This window comes from Typopeltis vanoorti, chromosome 18 (assembly GCF_054136105.1).
Source record: "Typopeltis vanoorti isolate ZY-2024b chromosome 18, IOZ_Tvanoo_1.0, whole genome shotgun sequence".
Classification (NCBI taxonomy): Eukaryota; Metazoa; Arthropoda; class Arachnida; order Uropygi; family Thelyphonidae; genus Typopeltis; species Typopeltis vanoorti.
In genome coordinates this window covers 44031430-44053183 of record NC_143566.1, presented here as the reverse complement: position 1 = coordinate 44053183, position 21754 = coordinate 44031430, and the positions used below count along the sequence as shown (strand labels likewise).

The following is a 21754-nucleotide window of genomic DNA, read 5'->3' as shown; positions in this document are numbered from 1 at the left end:
TTACTATCACAGAATTCTGTGCATCCCTTGAGGAAACATATCAGGAATTTGAGGCTGACTGAATATGCTTCAGAATGACTTTTGGTAAAGTAACTTAATAGTCATTTGAAAAATAAATTTTTCTGAGTATAACTCATTCTTAATCCTTTCTATCAAGAAACAAACACCGCAATTACTGATTAAGAGATCTGTTATTTGATTACTTTTGTAGAACACATTAAGTTTAGATTGAAAAGTTTTTCAAACATCTATACATCCCCTATAACAAATTAGCCATAATCTGAATTATCTTTCTAGTTTATTTCTCAATGATAGTTATTTATCCATAGGCACCTCTGAAATTAAGGAGGGAACTGCAAGGATTAAAAAAAAAGTAGTTATGTAATTCACCCATGAAAAAATGAACACCATGGTGTTCTTATTTTTCTATTTTTGCAGACTTCACAGCCTCCTTAGCTGAATCAATCTGTTTTCTTCAGATCTTGCTGATGAGACTCCAAGGTTTGGTTCTTGTTTGCTGACCATTTCATTTCTTTTCTTTAATAATGTTTGCATTGTTGAGGTCTATAGTTTACCTGTAAAAGCTGCTCAAACTTCGTTTTATTTTTTTGAATCAACTTTCTTACATACTGTTCTTTTCACTGTGATATTCTTTTTTTACCCTACTTAAAACTATTCTTTCAGTGAATAAAAATTTTTCACCTCTAATACATGGCTTCTAGAGCTTCACATTTGGTTCTTGTTTTCAGACCATTTCATTTCTTTAGTGATGTTTGCATGGTTGAGTCTATAGTTTACCTGTAAAAGCTGCTCAACTTTATTTTATTTTTTAATCAACTTTCTTGCATACTGTTCTTTTCACTGTAATATTAATTTTTTATCCTATTTAAAACTATTATTTTAGTGAATAAAAAAAATTTTCATCTCTAATACATAGTTGAAATCTCACTAAAACAGGAATATTTGTCAGTAGTCCCCATTTATCAAATGCAAAATAAAACTGAGAATTACAGATAAAGTTTTTTGTTTTCCTAAGAAGATTTATGCAAATACACTTAAGAAAATGTTAAGCATTATGGAAGGGAAGCATGGAGAAGAACAAGCTGAGTTCATTCCAACAGGTTCTCAGGATCAGATTTTATATTTAAGACAGATAGTTGAGAAATCATCTGAATGTAACAAGGATCTAAGTTTTTATAAATCTGAAAAAAGACATGACAAGATGCCAAGAGAAAAGTTGTTTAAAACACTGTAGTTATTATAAATGTAAATGGAATGCTATATTGAGCAATATAAAGCATATTTAATATTGCAAATTAGTTAAAATTGATGGAGATATAGGATTTGATATTAAATCCTGTGTGAGACAAGGGGTGCATTTTATCTCTACTGTTATTCATCATCTATATGGATCATGTTATGAAGGAAAGTGGCATTAAACCCAATATCAAAACTGGAGATGTTAATCTTACCTCTACTTTATGCGCACATTACACTCCTAAATCAATCAATTATAAGCCTGCAGGATTCCCTGACTAAGTTGAATAACTGGTATAATAAATTTTGTATGAAAATCAGCAACAGAAAGATAACAAAAACACCATTTGCATTCTGAATGGAGAACCTATAGAAGAACATTTCAGTTTTTTTTTTTTTTTTTTTTTTGTGAAGATGAGATATTAAATTTGGAAATAAACAGAATTAGCAAGATAGTATGGTAGAAAATCAGCTGAATAAAATTTTATGGATTAAGAGAAATTAAGCAAACTAGCTGTATACAAGACCATGTTCAAATCAATTTTAGCACAGGAATCTGAGAGCTGGGTTCAAAATAACACCTGAAAAACTTGAAGCCAGGTAAGAGTTCTGAGCAATATTAGGAGTGAATGAAGAGATGGCATTAATGGTAACAGCATGTTAAAACTGATAATATTAAGAAAACTTAACACTGTTAGCATTTAGGAATATGTGAGCAAAGTTAAATCTCAGGTGGTTTTGTCACTTTAACAGAATTGCAAGAAAAAAAAGACCAAGATCTAGGTGGATTGATACAGTAAGAAGTGCTTTAGATCAAAATATACGATCTGATAATATTATAAATCATAAATTATATATCAATTTGGAGGAAAATTGTTGATAGGAGGTTAGTAAGACTTGGAAAAAGGGCTATGATTCTTTAAAGAATCATATATGGCTATGATTCTTTAAATCCATATTTACTTCCTCCTCAATAATTAACTTGAGTTTTCAACCCTTCTATATACAAAAATGAGAGAAGTTTAATAATACTAAGATACATTTGTTGTGTTCAGAATATTATATACATATATAATATTCTGAACACAACAGAAACTAATCTTGAAAAAAAAAACATCTAGGCCCAAAAATATGCTAGCTTAAAAACATGGTTTAACTGCATCTAGGCTTCTTGAAAGAAACTGTTTTTCCACTGAAAACCACTTTTCTCTTACAAAAATCTCAAAAAGAACTACAGATTTTCTATTCATAACAAGTATGAAAAGTTCATACTTAAACAAAATCCTCAATTTCAAACGTCTAGCATTCTTTCTTTAATGTCCTCTAGAAAAATTCATAAATCATTCCCTCTTCTTCACAACAGAAAAGATTCAAACCTTTTCCTATTTCTTGAAATAGACATTAAATCATTACTGTTCATATCTGCTAAACATTTCTTTTCAAATTTCCATTAATTTATTTTACAACCTATTTGTTATCTTTTGTAACATAAGCACTAAAATCTTTCAAACTTTTCTTTATGAAAGACTGCTCCTAATGAAACTTTCCAATTCATTCCAAAAATTCTTCAATACCTCTACATGTCTAGTTCTCTTAGCTGTTTTCTAGTTATTGTACTATTTTCAGTCACCTACAGCACATGTAAAACTTCTGCTTCAGTCATGAAGTGAGACAAGCCACTGCCATTATGTGGCATCCTCATAGCACTTTGCTTGAAAGTAGTAAGTACTCATTTTCAGTTAAATAAGCAAGTCCCTTAACTTTTGCATATTAAGCAAATCCAAAATGTCAACTCTTAATTCTTGTTGGATATACCAACTTAAAATCACATGAATTCACTATGTTAAAATTGAATGCTTCAAGTATACTAACAATGCACAAATACCGAAAAGAAAAATTGAATTAATTTTGTGCTTTTCTCACAATATAAATACTAAACAAACTGGTAATTTAAGTAAAATGAATAGTAATCATATTTCTGCATCCTAAATACAAAGTATATCAACAATATTAGGTCGATAAGACTATTCTTGTTTCTGGTCTTCTCTTCATGCAAATTTTTTTGCAGGCTTTTAAGTTAAGAACAGGGTATTAGTAATGGCCAATTCATGTACTGAGTGAAATTGTTTGTTTTTTTTAGCTTCTCTTTCTTTCAAATTTTCCCGATTTAATAAGATTATAAGATTTTTATAAGATTTTTTATATTTTGGGTATTCATTTTGTGCATTATTCAGAACTGCAACAAGAATCAGCTCTTTCCTTTATGTTGGCTGCCTTCTCTAATGACTAACTTCATTTCTTCCTTAGAAACTTTTGTGGGGCTCTACTCTTCTTTTCCAATTTTTTATTCTGAAAATTATCTATATTATTCATTCTGAAATTACCTACATTTCAAGTTTACTTTCATGTTTAGTGGTGAATGTGATAGGTACTGATTTGTTTCCATTATAATTACTGCTGAAATAAAATCATTTAGCAGATTTTAAGTATTTTGCAATACTAATCACATTTGTGTATTTTTCTAATTCTGCCAATATCAATTCTTACAAAGATTGTGCCAAGATTCAATTTGGGTTGTATCAGCTTTGTTCCAGTAGCAATTTTTAACTGTTTGTTCTGGTTCCATAAACAGCAGGTGCCTTGTTTAACAGAAAAATGCCTTAGCCAGGTATGATATTCCATGTTGTACATCAGTTTTTTTTTTTTTTGTTTAAGCCAATACAGAATATAATTTGATTAGCTAACTGCCAAATTACCATTTCATCCTCACTCACAGTATCCAGGTGAATACCTATTAATGGGACATGACGCAGTACCAGATGGTTCTTCACATTCCTTGAACACTAACTTATCTAGCTTTGATCCACACATAACAAAACAAGTTTAACATTTCAGTATTTTATTAGCTGTCAAGTAGGATAATATTTGACATTAGTTCATTTGAAAGTTGAATTAACAAAGATAATTAAAGTATTACCTGCTGTTATATATAACTGGATTAATAAATTCAGAGGAATCAATGAAATGAAGTGGAATCTGCTTAAAAAACTGCACAACTTTCATCCACTTACCCTTTGCTGCGCTCTATAGCTTCACAACTTATTTGATCAAAAAATGATTTAGACCGATCATAATAATTTACTTCGTCCTCAGTAATGTCACCACCAGGCAGAGTGTCAGTTCCAGAATCATCTTTTTTTTCATCTAGAAAGAAAATGGTTTTGCTGTTAGTGAAAGTTGTTTATTGGATTAAATAGACAATTAACAAGTAAAATATCAATTTTCTTGTTAGACTTAACATACATATATACATATTTAATGGGAAGTATGTTTGCATTCTGTTAAGTACATTACTATGCATATGTACTTAACAGAATGCAAACTGGGCCTTTCCAACCAGTAAATGTTATCAACTACTAACACAGCTAAAGTGGTTTTGGTGATGCAAGTTTAGTTAAATCATCAACTGTAATTACATTTTGTCTCATTTACATTTTTAAAAAAGCCTTAACTTCTATTACTGCCTAGAATATTACACAGTAACTAATCTTATGGGGATTGAGGAGTATTAATTTTTCTTCGCTCATCTCTTCCAGTCTATTACCATGTGCAACTTACTTCAGTCCTATCTCCTTGAATTCTGCCAGTGCTAGAAAGAAGAATACTATCTCAGAAATGGTAAAAGTACTAGAAAAAGTTAGTCAAAATGAATTCAAGAATGGGTAGATAAGAATATGATACCCCATGAGGGAGACAGAGTGGCTTTGTGAAGGGTTGGTCATGCCTTAGGAATCTAACTTTTCATAATAGTCAACTGAGTTGGATAAAGGGAATGGCTACACAATGATACTGTTAGATTTTGTAAAGGCATTTGATAGGATACCACATGGAACTCTGTTATGTAAACTGCAACAAATGGGGATGGATAAGAAACTGGTGATATGCATTAAAGGTGGCTGACAGAGATACCAAAAAGTAATTGGTGGAGGAGAATCCAGGAAAAGATCGGCAACTAGTGGCATGCTGCAGGGCTGTATTAGGGCCATTGCTGTTTAATTTGTACATAATACATAACTATGAGGAATAATTTGAAGGGAGATATTCAGTTGTTTTCTGATGATGCAAAGTTAGGTAGGTTAATAGTTAATCAAGGTGATGTAAAGAGCTTGCAGGATGATTTAAATAGGCTGACAATATAGGCAAAACATGAGACATTAATTTAATGCGAAAAATTTCTGCATTTTGGACACAAATATACAAGATGTGTATCACACTGAGTGAACTGTACTCCAGGAAATTGATGAAGCGAGAGATTTGGCGTATAGTAGATAAAAAGATTTTAAGTTTACAGGCATACTGCTGAAGTAGCCAGGGTGGCTCACAGGATTATTTGGTTATTGAAGAACATACTAACAAGCAGAGATAAGGGAGTTACCATTTTTCTTTACAAAGCCTTGATACAAGTACATCTGGATAACTGTACTCAGGTCTGATCACGTGAGTTTCTTGGGGAAGAGAATGTGGTGGAGAAGATCCAGAGGAGAGTGGTCTGTGGAATGCTTCCTGTGAGGACAGACTGAGGGTTCATGTATTGTAAAAGTTGGTTGAGAGGTAAAAAAAAGGATGATATGATGAAACAATTAAGTTACTTAAAGGCTTCTTATAAAGACTGATGCAGGAGAAATGTTCCAGCACATGGCTAGAGGGAGAAGAATAAGAGGTCATCCCTCGAAATCGAGTAAGAGTGTAGTTGTCAAGGGTGCGAGGACTATATTTTTCACTTGAATGAACAGAATAGGTTACCGGAGTTAGTCGCGAGTGCAAATTCTTAAGAGATTTAAGGAGAGGTATGATAAATGTCTTGATAGTTTGGGTCTCCCACAACAAATCTTAAGACTCCATGAAGGTGCCATTGCAATAATAATCATCTGTCAGTATAGATAACAAGATCTTTTCATTCCATTGCATCTTTTCCAGATGCTGACCTCTATTTGTCTCTTTTAAATAATCTTATTTCTCTAATATTTAGTTCTGGTTGAAAATTAGCTCAAATTCTCAACCTATCCAATCTAGAAATAAATCATAAGTGTTTACCATTTACTGCCCTATTGCTTTCACTTTGCACTCCAAAATAATTTAGTAACTCAGTAATTTACTCACTTGATAGATCACATACCACCTGAATAAATGTTTGGAAAAGTTTCAGAAAACAAGTGTCTTCATATCTATGGCTAATGATCAGTTGGACACACACTCAACGCTTCCAATTTGCAATCTATAGTGAGCAAATTTCCATTTTCTCTGTGGTTTTGTTGATTACACCAATACTGCACTGCTTGCTCTCTTCTTAGACAAAATTCGTGCTATAAAATCAAGACTATTAGTCTATTTCTATTATCTCCATAAATCTGCAAATCAGGGTTATGATCCTTTTAGTTCAGTGAAGTAAAACTAAACTCACATAAATCAAATTCTTGACATGTATCCTCAAGAGGTGTACAGGATATAATGATAGTACTACATGAAAAACTTACTAACAACAATTTTCCTCCAAAATTAAACTGTCAAGACTCCAGCATTAATCACATCTTACATTTGTCTTCTAAGGCACTTCTTACTGTATCAATCCACCTATATCTTGGTCTTCATCTGGTGTTTTTCCTGCCAAACTGGCAGAGAACACTTGTCTTTCTAATCTTTCTTCTCCCATTCTGTTTAAATGACCATACTACCCAAGATTAACTCTACTAACACATTCCTAGATGCTAACAATGTCAAGTTCTTTCCTAATATCATTTTTTTTTTTTTTTTTTTTTTTTTTTTTTTAATATATTGCCATTGATGCCATCAATTCACTACATTAATCTTTCTCAGAACTCTCATATCATAGATTTCCAGTCTTTGATCAAGTGTTTTATTTCTAACCCAGCTCTCAGATCCACGAGTTAAAATTGGTTTGAACACTGTCTTGTATACAGCCAATTTAGTGTTTTGACCGATTTCTTATTCCATATAAATTTATTCAGTTGACTTCCTAACCATACTGGCTTTGTTGATTCTGTTGTCTATTTCCATTTTAATTTATTATCTTCACTATAAATTCTGCATAAGTAGCTAAAATGTTTTAGTTGTTCCATAGGTTTTCCATTCAATGCAGTTGATATTTTCAATGTTTCTACCTATTTTTGTTGTATTGTTATTGATGATTTTCATACCAAATTTATTGTAACAGTTATTTAATTTAGTCAGAGATTCTTGCATACTTGTACTGAATTTATTTAAAAGTAAAACTATCTGCATAAAGTAAAGAGCCGAGATTAATATGAATTTATTCAATTGACTTCCTACCACACCAGCTTTGTTGATTCTGTTGTCTAGTTCCATATTTAATTTACCATCTTCAGTAAAAATCGTGCCTAAATAGCTGAAATGTTTTACTTGTTCCACAGGTTCTCCATTCACAACACAGCTGACATTTTCAATGATTCTGCCTATTTTCATTGTCTTTGTCTTTTTATTGCTGACCTTCATACCATATATATTACAACAGTTATTCAATTTTGTCAGAGAATCTTGCAGACTTGTAGCAGATTTATTTAGAAGTATCACATCATCCACATAAAGCAAAGTGCTGTCATTAACATCTCCAATTTTGATATCATGTTTAATTCCTCTTTCCTTCATAATGTGATCCAAATAGATAATGAATAACAGAAGGGATAACATACATCTTTGTATGACACCAGATTTATCAAACTATCTTCCAGTACTTCCTTCAGTTCTAACTGCTGACTTACAACTCAAGGACTAAGTATTGCTTGATATAATGCTCCATTGACACCATATAACTGTAGCGTTTTGAATAGCTTTTCTCTTGGCACCTTGTCATATGCCTTTTGCAGGTCTACACTTAAATACACATCTTTGTTATATTTCCACGATTTCTCAATTATTCGTTGTGAAGTGAAAATCTGATCCTGACAGTTTCTATTTGGCCTGAATCCAGCTTATTCTTTATGAAGCTTCCCTTTCACAATCCTTCAACTGTTTCTCAAGTGTACTTGCATAAATCTCACCAGGAAACTCAGTAGGGGTTTCCTGGTAAAAAAGAATTTTTTTATATATGTGTGTGTGTGTGTGTGTGTATACTATGAGAGCTCCAATCATCTGGACTTCTGTCCTGGCCTTTTGAATTATGTAGTGCAGCCACTGCAAGACATTATACTGCCACACTTAATGTTGAATTTCACCTACTCCCACTGCTTTTCTACATTTCAGGCTTTTGATGGCCTTTTCTAGTTCAAGTATGGATATGTATTGCTGATTGTGTGCCTGTTGAGTGTTTCTTTACCACTGCACTATCACAGCTTGTTTCATTCAGCAACTTTTCATAGTAATTACTCCATACATCAAGGATATCTTTTTCCTCTAGTTTTTATGTCACCTTTATCATTTCTAATTCCTTTTACAGTGCTCTTTCCTTCATTTCTGCACTTTTTCAACAGCCTCCAGAATATTTTGCCACTTTCTTGATATTTTTTTTTCTATATTCTTTACATGACTTGTTTAGCTTTCTTACATTTCATCACTAAAAACACACGCATAACCACAGTGATTAGTTTTAATATGTAAATATTTCATCCCAAGTATCTTGGGACATCTTCAGTATAGTAATTCAAACAATACTAGAAATAACATAGTTAGGACACATGATTATAATGGAATCTCAATACATGTGCAGTAACATGTTATAGAAGAAAAAAAAAAAGGTTTGTTTGAATTACTGTACTGAGGATGTCCCAAGATACTTGGGATGAAATATTTACGTATTAAAACTAATCAGTGTGGTTATACATGTATTTTTAGTGATGAATTCACCACAGGTTTCATTATATAAAAATTTCTTACATTTGTCTTTGTATTCTCTATGAGCACAAGCTGACTTATTCACCAGGAACTTTCAATATGCTTTCTTCTTTTCCTTTACTGCCTCTTTAACTTACTGTGTTCACCATGGAGTTCTGATTTTTCTATCCTTGGAGACAACCTCACCACATGCCTCTCTGGCTGAATCTCCATGCAGTTCCTGTTCTCAAACTCTTTCATTTTTTTCTTGAAAAAAATGTGTGTAGTTTAGTCTACAATTCACATCTGAGAGCTGCTCAACTTTTATTTGCTTCAAAACTTTCTTACATGTTCTTCTTTTTAGTATGAAATTCAGTTTTATCCTGCTCAAGACTAAATGGTGATCACTTCCAATTTCAAATCCTCTGTACAATCTGGTATCTCGCACCAGGGAGAAAACATCACTATCAACAATAACATAGTCAATGAGACTTTTCTTGTTCCTTGCCTCTTCTCTCCATGTAAATTTGTGCACATTTTTATGTTGGAACATTGTGTTAGTAATAACCAGTCTCTGCATTTCTTTAAAGACTATGTGGAGGTCTCCTCTCAGCTATATAGCTTTGACCCTTAAGAATCCCCACCCCAAAACTAAACTCAGCTGTACTTTTTTTTTTTTTACCACAAATTTTCAATGCTCCTCCTTAAGAGCATACATCAGTAACTTGGTATGAACATTATCAAAAGAAAAAAAAAAAAATTAAGCTCTCATTTCAAATGAACTATAGAATACTCTTCTTGAATTTGCATAATGCCTGATAGTAGTATAAAACATTTGCATGAAACAGAGATTGAACAATCTCTTATAGACAATTTTAATGTCCTGACCAGAAATCCAACAGGTATTTATCATTATTAGCTTTGCTCTTTTCTCCAAATTTTCCCAAAATATTTTTGTATGTCTGACAATCATTTCCAACTCTGCTATGTAGTTCTCCAACAAGGACCAACTTTTCCTGTTTCATTGTGTCAATTACTTTCTCTAAAGCTTCAAAAAATTCCTCTACTTCAACCGTAATAGAACCTTCTGTGGGATCAAAAGCACAAATAGGTCTCATTGTCCAGTTCCCCATTCTGATATCTGCCCACATAACTAATTGATATTGCCTGCCATTCAAGAAGATTAAGCTTGTATTTAGTGTTGAATACTATAGCTACTCCTTTTTCCTGATCATTTTGCCTGAATATAAACATTCTGTATTTATTACTTAGAAAGATCTCACCAGTTGGTTTTTTTTTTTTTTTGTTTCAGTCACCCCTATTATGTTGATCTGGTACTTATTCAATTCTTCTGCCCATTCAGGCTTCTTATGTTGATAGTACCAATCTTGAACTATGGTGATGTTAATTTGGGATATGTTTCAGGGTTTGTTCCAGTAGCTGACTTTGTTGTTTACCTTGCTTTCCTGGCAAAGAACAGAGTCTTGTTTAACCAGGCAACACCCCAGCTGGCATGAAATTCTGTAATTATGGTTTAAGAATACAATTTGGTCTGCTAAATCGCAAATTGCCAGCTCATCCTTGTTTGGTATTCTAACAGGGTGCACCATGAGAAGATGGTGAGGAGTGGACATTAGGTCAGAAGCCCTGGTCTGTTCTCTGCATTTCTTTAAAGACTATGTGGAGGTCTCTTCTCAGCTATATAGCTTTGACCCTTAAGAACCCCTACCCCAAAACTAAACTCAGCTGTACTTTTTTTTTACCACAAATTTTCAATGCTCCTCTTTTAGAGCATACATCAGTAACTTGGTATGAACATTATCAAAAGAAAAAAAAAATTAAGCTCTGATTTCAAATGAACTATAGAATACTCTTTTTGAATTTGCATAATGTCTGATAGTAGTATAAAACTTTTGCATGAAACAGAGATTGAACAATCTCTTATCATAGACAATGTTTTTGTTTCAAGTTCATCTTTAAGGATTTTCATGATCATTATACAGAATCGAGAAAAGCAATTAATTTGCAATAGCATGAATTTCTGGAAATTTTCATATAGCTCCATTTCTTTTTTAAATGCTAGTATACAGTATTTATTTAAGCTTAATGAATATGGAACCACTCCCGAAGAACCAGCTCTCAGGACTAATTAAATCATATCTAGAATCACCGATTTAAATTTTAGAAAGAATCCAGAAAATATGCTTACTTAAATCAGTAATTTAGTCACTTGATAGATCATATGTCAAGTACTTTTGGATCAATATTATAGAAAAGATCGAGGAAACAAGTGTCTTCACATCTACAACTAACGATCAGTTGATACACTTAAGCAACTTGGCCTTTGCAAAGATGACTGCCATATTTGGAGGACTTTGCAAATTTACACTTTATGTAACAATGAACTTAATAATGGGACCAAAAATAGTATTTATATTTTTAATACTTGGAATATATTCTGAAACTTAAGTTTCATGTAGCTTTTGATGCAAGACAAAAAAAAAATAAATAAATAACCTGGCCTTATAGTAATGAAGCTAATACTTTTTTTTAAAGCAACCTGTAGACTGAAGAGTAACCTATTAGCCAATTTTCTGAGGGAAAGCTGACCAAAAAAATACTAATTATCTTTTATTAAACAAACACACGTGCACACACACACAAGACATGTTCAAAAAAAGAGAAGTTTTTAAATAGCATGCCAACTGGCACAAAGAGTGCACTGCAGCTACTAAGCACATGTAATGGCAGATTTTGACAATAAACTGCTATTTGTTCCATTCTGCTATAAGCATTAGTTGTCGAGTTACATCTGCTGAAGTGAGCAAGTGCACAAGCTGTTCGTCAGATTAGTAACAAAGTGACAATAAAAGAGCTTGAACAATGTGTGCATGTGTAATTTTGAGAGCCGAACGCAGTGCCATGAGTGGTTTAACCTCCCTACTGGCCGATGTGGATGAAATATAATGAGACCAAACACTTCTTATCCATGTTATTCAATAGGTATCACGGAATCTTATCCAGATTTAGACTGATGTCTATAGACATCCTGGCCAGTTGGGGTGTTAAGTGTCGATGGATGAGTCTATCAAACATCAATGTGATGTTGGTTATGATTTTTGATTGGAAAGGCATTGTCCATTAATTTGTACCACATAGTCAGATGATAAACAAAGAGCTGTTCTAGGAAGTTTTAGCATGTGAGGGATACTATGTGCAGGAAGAGCTCTGAATTATGGGAAAACCACACTTGGATGTTCAATGTTGCTCTTCATCCACAGTTATATGGCAAAACATCAGACATACATTGTGCTCCATCCACCCTATCTCCCGACTTAGCCCCAGCACTTTTTTCCTGTTTCCTAAACATAAAACCACTTTGAAATGACGTTGTTTCCAAACTATACAGAAGATTCAGGAAAATGCGATAAGAGAACCGCACACCACTTTTGTTGAACACACCGTGTTTGTGTGTGTATAATTTATTATTTGTTTTGCCATGCATTACCATTACACCACCCCACTAATAAGAATCTAAATTCCATCTTAGCATGCCCAAACTACACAAGACAAACAGCTACGCAAGTATTTTCATTTCTTAGTATCAGGAAAAGATATAAGATGCAATTCTGGAAAAAATGTTTTTAGTCTTATGGACATACTCAAATATATTTGGGCAAATTTGTTAATAGGTTAATGAATTTATTAAAATTTTTAAATTAAAGTACTAAATCAGACACCTGGATAACCTGAGGTTCAGGATGACAATATTCAGAGCAAATTTAAGGAGTGAGCTAAAAATTGTGGAACTAAATACTCAGAAAAAAACAGAAGAATAAAATTATAAAATTAGAATGCAATGAATTTAGATATTATGAAATTAAAAAAAATGTAGTAAACATGTTGAAAGTTTATTTTTCACTTGGTTAGACTATAATAAATTTGGTTTAATCCTTTATCCAAGTGTGAGCAAACAAAATTTGCGCCTGAAAGTATCTTCAGGACTGGGGTAAGGTGGTACAACATCAGGCAACTTGTTGCAAAGGTGGAGCAAGCTAACATCACTCCTATCTCAGGATCTCCCATAATGCAAAACACATCTCCTTGCAGATATGTATAATGGTATGCATTAAGGGTAGGGCCACTACCCAGACTAGTTTCGACCTTTATTGAGGTCTCTTCAGTGGTAGCCAGGCCCAAGTGGAGATACCAGGTAGAAGCATTAGCAAGGTCATCTCTACCTATAGGAGTTGCCAAACAGTGTGCCACCTTTTTATTAAATTACTCTGGATTTAGAGAAAGATGTTGAAAGTTTATTTTTCACTTGGTTAGACTTTAATAAATTTAGTTTAATCCTTTATACAAGTGTGAGCAAACAAAGTTTGCGCCTGAAAGTATCTTCAGGACTGGGGTAAGGTGGTACAACACCCCCAGTCCTGAAGATACTTTTAAGCGCAAACTTTGTTTGCTCGCACTTGGATAAAGGATTAAACTAAATTTATTGTAGTAAACATAAACAGCAATATAAGTAACAGCATGCTTGCCATTTCAGTGGAATGTCAGATAAAATACTTTATCTGATGACAATCCACCAAAATGGATTATTCATGTTGCTTCATCTTTATAGTTTGTTTTTAGCCCTTATTTTAAAATTATCTTTAAATTCACTGCTTTCCAAATCATTTTATTTATGATACTCTTTGAAATATATCTTTACTCATACGTATGGGTCTCACTTTTCATTATTTCCAAATCTAATTTTTTGGCTTATTATTTTTTGAGATCTGTTCTAAATATAAACCATCATCCTGATTTTCATTACTATCCAGATGTCTCATTTATTACTCTAATTTAAAATTTTTAATTAATAAGTAACTCCCAAATCCTAAGCCTACAGGATGGGAGGCTTAAGATATCAGCCAAAAATGGTATATTACACAAAATTATGCTCTATTGTTATGGAGCTACTCATTAAATTATGTAAGCAAATTACCTACAGCAAACTATTCATTATAAGAAATGATACTATGGTTTTCCTGCAAGTTTGCTATAGTTGTAGTCTAAAAAAAAAAGGTAGATACAGTCTGTAAAAATGTTCCAGGAAACTGAAGAAAAGACAAAGTTAATAATAGTTAATACTTTGATTTTTACTCAAAAAACGGACTAGTCAATTCTACCTAATATTATCTACAAAAAAATAAAGTACATAAATTCGCATTGAGAGAACAAAGAAATAAAGATCTTGCCAACTAGGTTATTGGTGACAGTAATAATCATACTAGTTGAGGATAAAATACAGATTTTAAATAGGAAGGATAAGAACAAATACAGGTGACTCATTATATGCAGAAGTTCTGTTATACCTGCATATATTGAAAACTTGCAAAACAAGAGGTATATATCAAGAGATAATAAAGGTTGCGTTCCCAAGCAAGAAAAATTATGATCTTTCAAGATTTAGTCAAAAATGCACCTATTTTTCATACATATTAAGGCATAAGAGTAGTAAAAAATATTCAGTATGTATAAAAACTATTAAAGTAGTTCTTTATTTTCATGATTAATACATAATACCTGGCATATTGAAGTTGAACACTTAGGAGGCTGAAAGCTGTTTTCTTTCCCTATTCTTAGTTTCCTTTATCTCTTGCTAGAGAGCTTTTGTTCAAAGAAAGTAAATATTTGTTAATAACTTATTGTGCAGATGTTATTAACAGATAAAGGCAAATACCACAGACCAATAAGAATGTAGAGACACAAAATGGACATTGAGCAACTGAACACAGCAGACAGGGGCACATGCACAGAAGCCTTCCATCTCATACAGGAAACAGTAATAGTCTATGTACCACGATAATAAAAAAAAAAACTGTATAGTGATGTACATTACTGGAGAAGAAAAAGTTCTGCAGCCACAGTGAACAAAACCTGAAAAAAATTTTTTTTAGCCACTTGAGCAGTGGTGAAGTTGTTTGCAATGATGGAAAGGGAAAAAAAAAAAAAAAAAAAAAAAAAAAAAATCATAGCTTCAGACTCGAGAAGAGGTAATCCTAGAAAAGAAACAAAAGTCCAATGCCTATCCTACAAAGGGAAAATAAAATGAGAATTGTACCCCCCCCCCCCAAGTACGATTTTTGAAAGTATACTTAGGGTAGTACAAGTGCACAAGAGAAACTGGAAAAAAAAAAGCATGTCAAGTTCAGGCCAAATGTGGCCTTTCAAGATCACATTAGTTTATGTAAAACAGAGGTGAAATCATTGGAATTCAAAAAGGACTCATCTGTTTTGCAGATCTAGATCTGTCATAAAAAAACTGTACAATTATCTTCAGTCACAACTGAAAGAGGGTAATGACACTGATGTGAAAATCAGGCAAAGAATTAAGAGTATGCAGTTATTAATCACATTATAAATCAAGATGGCTTTAAACCTGATATCGAAATATGAGGAGTTAAGCTCTCCTTACTTTTTGTCTCTTTACAAGGCCTTGATAAGACCTCACTTTGACTACTGTGCACAGGTCTAGTCTCCTAGTTTCTGTAGTATAATACAGTGGAGAGAGTGCAAAGGAGAGTGTCTAAAGTGATATCAGGTTTGTGGATACTGATTATGAAGACAAACTAAGAATTTGTAGGCTGCAGACACTAGCAAATAAGAGAAAGAGGAGTGATATGATTGACTTACAAACTTCTGAAAGGGTTATTTCAGAAGTTTGTAAGTCAATCTGTATCTGCCAGTTTTTAAATTGGCAGATACAGAATTTCAGTAGATGGAATTTTTCATTTTATAGAGGGTGGGAAAGGATGTGAGGGCATCCATGGAAGTTGAGAATCAATGCTGTCAAGAAGGGCTAGATTTTTCTTTTAGAGTAGTGTGAATGAATTCAAGAACAGGTATGACAACTGGTGCGAATAGTAAGGGCCTCCCCAATGAGTTCGACTCCCTGGAGGTCTAAGACCTATTGTGGATTCTATATGCACTCCCACATGTAAAATATCCAGATTTCTGTCTAACCTTCTCTGTCCCCCTCAACCTCTTTGATAATAAAAAAAATTCCATAGAATTTCATACAAGGATAAAAAACATTAAACTAGCAGATACAGAATGTTAGTAAGCTTTGACATTGTCTCTCTCTCTTCACTAACATCCCTCACAAAGAAACAACAGAATTGTTAACTGAAGAATTTCATCCTGACAATGGAATTATTTAAATTTGCAATCACATCAGGTTACTTCACCCTTATCACTCAACTTTGCCATTTTTTTTTCTTTTTCTTGAACACCTAGAAAAAAGAATTTTTGCGCTTGACCCAAAACCAACGATGTGGCTATGCTATGTTGACGTTTTTGCAGTTTAAAGTCACAGGGAACCTGAACTATACTCATTTCCACAAATAAATCAAAACACCATGCATCCTTGTAACAAGTTCACACTAGAAAAGGAAACGCCAACGGGTATGTCCTTTCTTGACAATTCAGTGCAAACAAGATGGATCCATTTCCACTTCTGTCTACTGAAAAATGAACTTTCAGGTCGTTACATCCATAATACATCAGCTCACCATCCATCTCAGAAATATGGCATCCTAATCTTTAGTACCCAGAGCACACAAGAATTGCTACAAACCCATCAATCAAATTCACAACTTGCTACCTTCTCCACAAGACAAACTCAGTGATGCTACCTCCCACATACCAAGTATCATGTAACTTGTCTTACTATGGACAAACAGTATGATCTATAAGTAAACCTATCTGTGAAATCAAGACCACATCCGCCTTATCAAAGGTCACAAATCTGGCCTTGCACAACATGGAATCGAAAATGCTAACCACAGGATCCAATGGCAAAACTCCAAGTTTCTACATAGATCATAAACATGAATGATTATATAAAGATAAATTTAATAAAAGTATTGGCATTTTCATGCTGATACTTTTATAGTTTACTTTATTTGGCATGAAACTCTGATTCCAATATCTTTGAGTTTCTTATTTGGTTTTAAAACAATGTGGGATTTAATATCCCCTTAATTTAAATAACATACTAAAATATTAATTATAGTAACTTTAATACATTTCTGCAACATTACATTGCCATTATCAAGGATCACAAAAACAAATATGTGCATGCAGCCACTAACATTGGACAAATAAGGCTGAAGAAAGGCAACCAAACTCAGGCCTATAGTTCTCAATGGCACTCCTAATGGGCTAGTTTGGGTGGTCTTAGCTTTTGGGCTGAAGATTTAAAGATGAGTGCTTTCCAAAATTTGGGATAATCTCATGCACCCAAATTTGTTGAGGTCAGGAACCAGGCGGATTCAAGGAATAGCCTTTTATTTGTGCAATATCCTACCAACTTTTTCAGGTGGGTGTCCAAAACATAGCCAGCAAGTCCTGAGTGGTTGTAATGGTAGAAGTGGATGTAGTCCTTATTTTCAGAAATTCTGAAATTGGCTGTCCTGCCTGTTTGGCTGTAGGAGGACAGTTTGCAACTGCAAGGCATCTAGTAGGTCTAGGGAAATCTTTGGTGGAGCAGATAAGAAATGCCAATTAATTTTATTATGTGGTCTGTATGTGGCTATAAAGTTGTATTTCCTTAGGATTTTTGTCAATTTTTCAGATATGCCCCAGATACATGGAATGATGATATATTTTTAGTAACTTCTGAAGATGGAGAGGTGTTGCTGTTACTGGGTTTTAATATCTTCTGGGGACACTGGTGTCCAAAATCTAAGGATTAACACCATTTCTAAAGATTAGAACTGCAAATTCATACAAATCAGCTTGTAGCAATTTGTATAACTGACTATTTTGAGTAGAAAGCAGGTAAACAATCAATGTTAATCCTAAGTGAGTTGCTTGAAGGAAGCTCTTCTCATGAAGGAAAGAAGTTGAAAACTGATTCTTGTAATGTCTCAAAGACATCTAGATGATTTCACATGGGGAAGAAATATTAGAATGTTTGAATACCACAGAATTACTGATATTGCCAGAGTTTGGAATTTCACGTAGCATCGTGTCCAGGCTATGGGCAGCATTTCAAACCAATGGAATGCATTTCAGACATTTGCTAAGAATTTGTCCTCGCTCTACCAGGAAGCATGCACAGATTTTGGTTTTAATAGCATAGCCCACACCATGAAAGGTCAGCTTGCAAATCTGCTTCAATCAAGCACAGGTACACAAATATCTCTACAAACCGTGACAAACATATGTGAAAAGTAGGCTTATATGATCAAAGGCCTGTGATATGCATGCCTTTATCCACATCTCATCGTAGAGCATGTTTTCAGTGTTGTTTTATCCATCAAAATTAGACCAAACACCAATGGGCTAATGTACTCTTTATAGATGAGTTGTTTTAGTCTTTCCCCTGATTCTAAACAACACTTGATCTGGCATGAAAGTGATAGTTTACAATCATGAGAATGTTCTTGAAAGGGATCGATAGGGTGTTGCTGGTGTCAGGGGGCATTATGAATAACAGATGCACCGAGATACAAGTGCTGGAAAAAGGGACCATGACTGGTGAACAATATTGCTGAACAATGAAGTTCTTCAACATCAATGTTTCAATTGTTCTATGGTGCTGCAGGCAAAGAATTCATTTTTATGGATGACCTGCCACACATCGGTTGAGATACTTCAAGACTGAGGATATTAATCAAATCGAGTGGCAGCTCTCAACTCCACAAAAACAATTAGGAGACAACAGGGTGGTGCATTGCTGCTGGAAATTCCCCTCCAGAAAAACAAACAAGGCCTTATCCATATTCTGAAGAATGAGTGCTAGTTTGCCTCAAATATTCCTGAATCACTTGGTGCTAAGCATGTTCAGGTTGGACATATTCCATACTGAAATGTCTCCACAGTTTCCTGTAAGCACTGTACATTAATTCCTTAACTACATTCTTAGGAAATTTTTGCCAAAAATGTATTGCAATTTGTATGAAATTTATAAGACCATTTTGTGTAATATAGTTTATTAGTATGCTGGAAGTAAATTTATGTCCGCATTTGGGTGTAGTCATGAAAATTGTTTCATATATACAAGTAAAAATGTAGTTCGTCCTTAGCTTTTAGACACCAGTATATAAAGAATTTAAATTTTGCATGAAAGTAAATTATTCCTGTATTTGGAATGAAATACATGGATGAATAAAAAAACAATGCTGATTATCATACAAAAGACAGTTTGACATTGTATTGTAGATTTTCTTTGTTAAAAAAGAATCCAATATTATGGATTAAAATATGTAGTTTAGATTTTTGCATACAAATAATTTCTAATTGCAACAACTACTATCTTTGATAATTTAATAATATTCTGACTCTCATATAAACAAAGTACACCTCAAAAAAAAAAAAAAAAAGTTATTTGATTATATGCAACAAATACACTGTATGCCATCGATGCTCCAGTGAATGAAAAAAAAAAAAAGGGGGGTTGGACACTCTCCTAGAGCCCTAGTGGCATATTGATACATCTAGCGTTGAAAATGTTTGTGTATATATAAAAATTCTGCATAAATTAAGAAATCCTTAAAAGTAAAAAATTTTATTTTATTAATAAAAATCAAATTTTAAATACAATTTTTCAGTGAAACAATGTCTTGGCTATTTGCCTGTGTAAAAATTATACTTCTTTCAAAATCTTTAATTACACGTAGCAAATACATTTTATGCCAGAAACTGTTTTGGCAAATGTAACACAGCCTGTACACCACTGTTCTTGAGGATTCTGACCAGACCTCAGCACATGGTTCCAGGTACCAAGGTTTTCAAAATTGGCAAGTGACAATCATCAAGTAGGAATTCTTGTTTAGTAAAAAATACTCAGATTATCTATCTCTTACATTAAAAAAAAAAAAAAAAACTGTTCTACATCTCGAAAGAACATAAATGATTTTACCTAGATTAGCTTTATTAAGTTTGAGCTCAAGTTCAAGAAATTCTGCATTTGCTTGCTCAAAATCATATTCTTCATTAAACTGGATGTTAGAAGTTCTATTATTTACATTTGGACGATTACGAACACGTACTCTCCTTCTTGTTCCTGAAAAAATAAAGCCATGCATTCACAAAATAGTGAATTTGTTATGCTAATAGTCAATATGTCCATAAATGTGTTCCACATAAGTGATATAAACACATATGCAAACAAACATTGATGATTTAAATATATTTCCTCACCTTAATTATTCCAGAGTTCAATCTTCCAGGGATTGTTTTCACAGCATAAAATTTTTAAAAGTTGAGAATTAAATAACTAGCAAACTAAATACTAAGGGACTAGTCCATGCCATTATAAACAATGAATAATCAGGTAAATTATGTAGATTTAATATCAGATACACTATATCAAAGTTATGGAGTACCCCTCCAATTACAGAAATATCAGATGTTTATAAATTTTGTTACTTACTACAAACTGTCCATGCTAATAATGAGTCTACAGAAGAAACGAACTGCATCTGAAGAAAACTAATTTGTGTACATACAGCACAAAGCATTTCAACTACATGGTTACAACATATCACAGGAAAGAAAGAAACAGGTCAGTAATGACAACGTTGCTTGTGGTGAACGAAAAGTATACACTCATGTCGAGACTGTTGGGATATCAGAAGTGCCTAAGATGATAAATTATCAAAAATGCTTCTCTAAAAGCCTTGAACAGCTATTTGAGAAAGTTTTTTTTTCTTCTTTTATGGAGTAAAGGAAGAAATACTTGACAGAAGTCAGGTTAAGTATATCAGTTTTCTTTTCTCCTTAAGGTTAATTACTGTCTGACCTTGGAAGTATCTATAGAGAATGGTCTTAAAAAAAAAAAAAGGTTTTAAAGCACTTTTTCACAATTAAACACAATACTACCAAAAACTTTCCAACAGAAATTGGATTCATATAATTATTATTGGATTCATATTTAATGTATGTTTGAAACATTAACAAATAAAGACCATTTTTATATACATGTCCTATGACTTTGGCATGATAAATACTAACACAAACATATGAAATGAAAATTAGAAATAAACAGTGGAAGTTTCCAGCAATACCAACCAGCCTATTTACACAGATTAGATAGTGTATGGAGGCAGGCTGACATTTCATGGATCAGTAATGATAAGTTGTTTCATTTTAATTAGCAATATCACATCATTTGTTAGATTTATGTATTGCCAATAGCATGCAAATGTCTGACTTAGTGGATGTTAAGTTTACGAGTTGTCAAAAAGGTGCTCCCATTAAGTTACATAAATTATTTTAAAACAATACCGAAATGAAGCTATTGGCTCTTTATATTTATGTAACTTAATGAGTGCACCTTTTTGACAACTCTTATAGCAGAGTTTATAAGTTCTTTTCGCTATATCCTTTGGTATTAATTTGGTCTAGCTATTCACTGATGAAGCCTCAATAAAAGCTGGAACCGGTCTGGGTAGTGACCTCCCACCATAATGTAATAACAGCATACATTTCCTAGGAAATGTTTTTACATTATGGAAAATACCAAGAATAGTGATCAGAACTTTACTTTTGCTGCGAGTTGCCCGAGTTTGTACTACGTACTAGGACTACTTGCATTAGCTCACGCTAGTAATCGCCAATACTTTTATAGTTTATTATACTATATTCGGCATGA

The 21754-nt window shown here is 33.1% G+C and overlaps 1 protein-coding gene across 2 annotated transcripts in view; it reads right to left on the bottom strand.

Moving 5' to 3' along the window:
* Positions 1–21754, bottom strand: part of LOC150096622 (protein LSM14 homolog B-like) — a 146492-nt gene that overhangs the window by 18726 nt on the left and 106012 nt on the right. For both annotated transcript variants that reach the window (XM_090408341.1, XM_090408342.1), the window contains exons 5-6: positions 20021–20164; positions 4329–4461 (exon numbers count right to left, since the gene is read on the bottom strand). In XM_090408341.1, coding sequence (XP_090264467.1) covers positions 4329–4461; positions 20021–20164 — 277 coding nt within the window. The remainder of the gene's footprint in view (positions 1–4328; positions 4462–20020; positions 20165–21754) is intronic.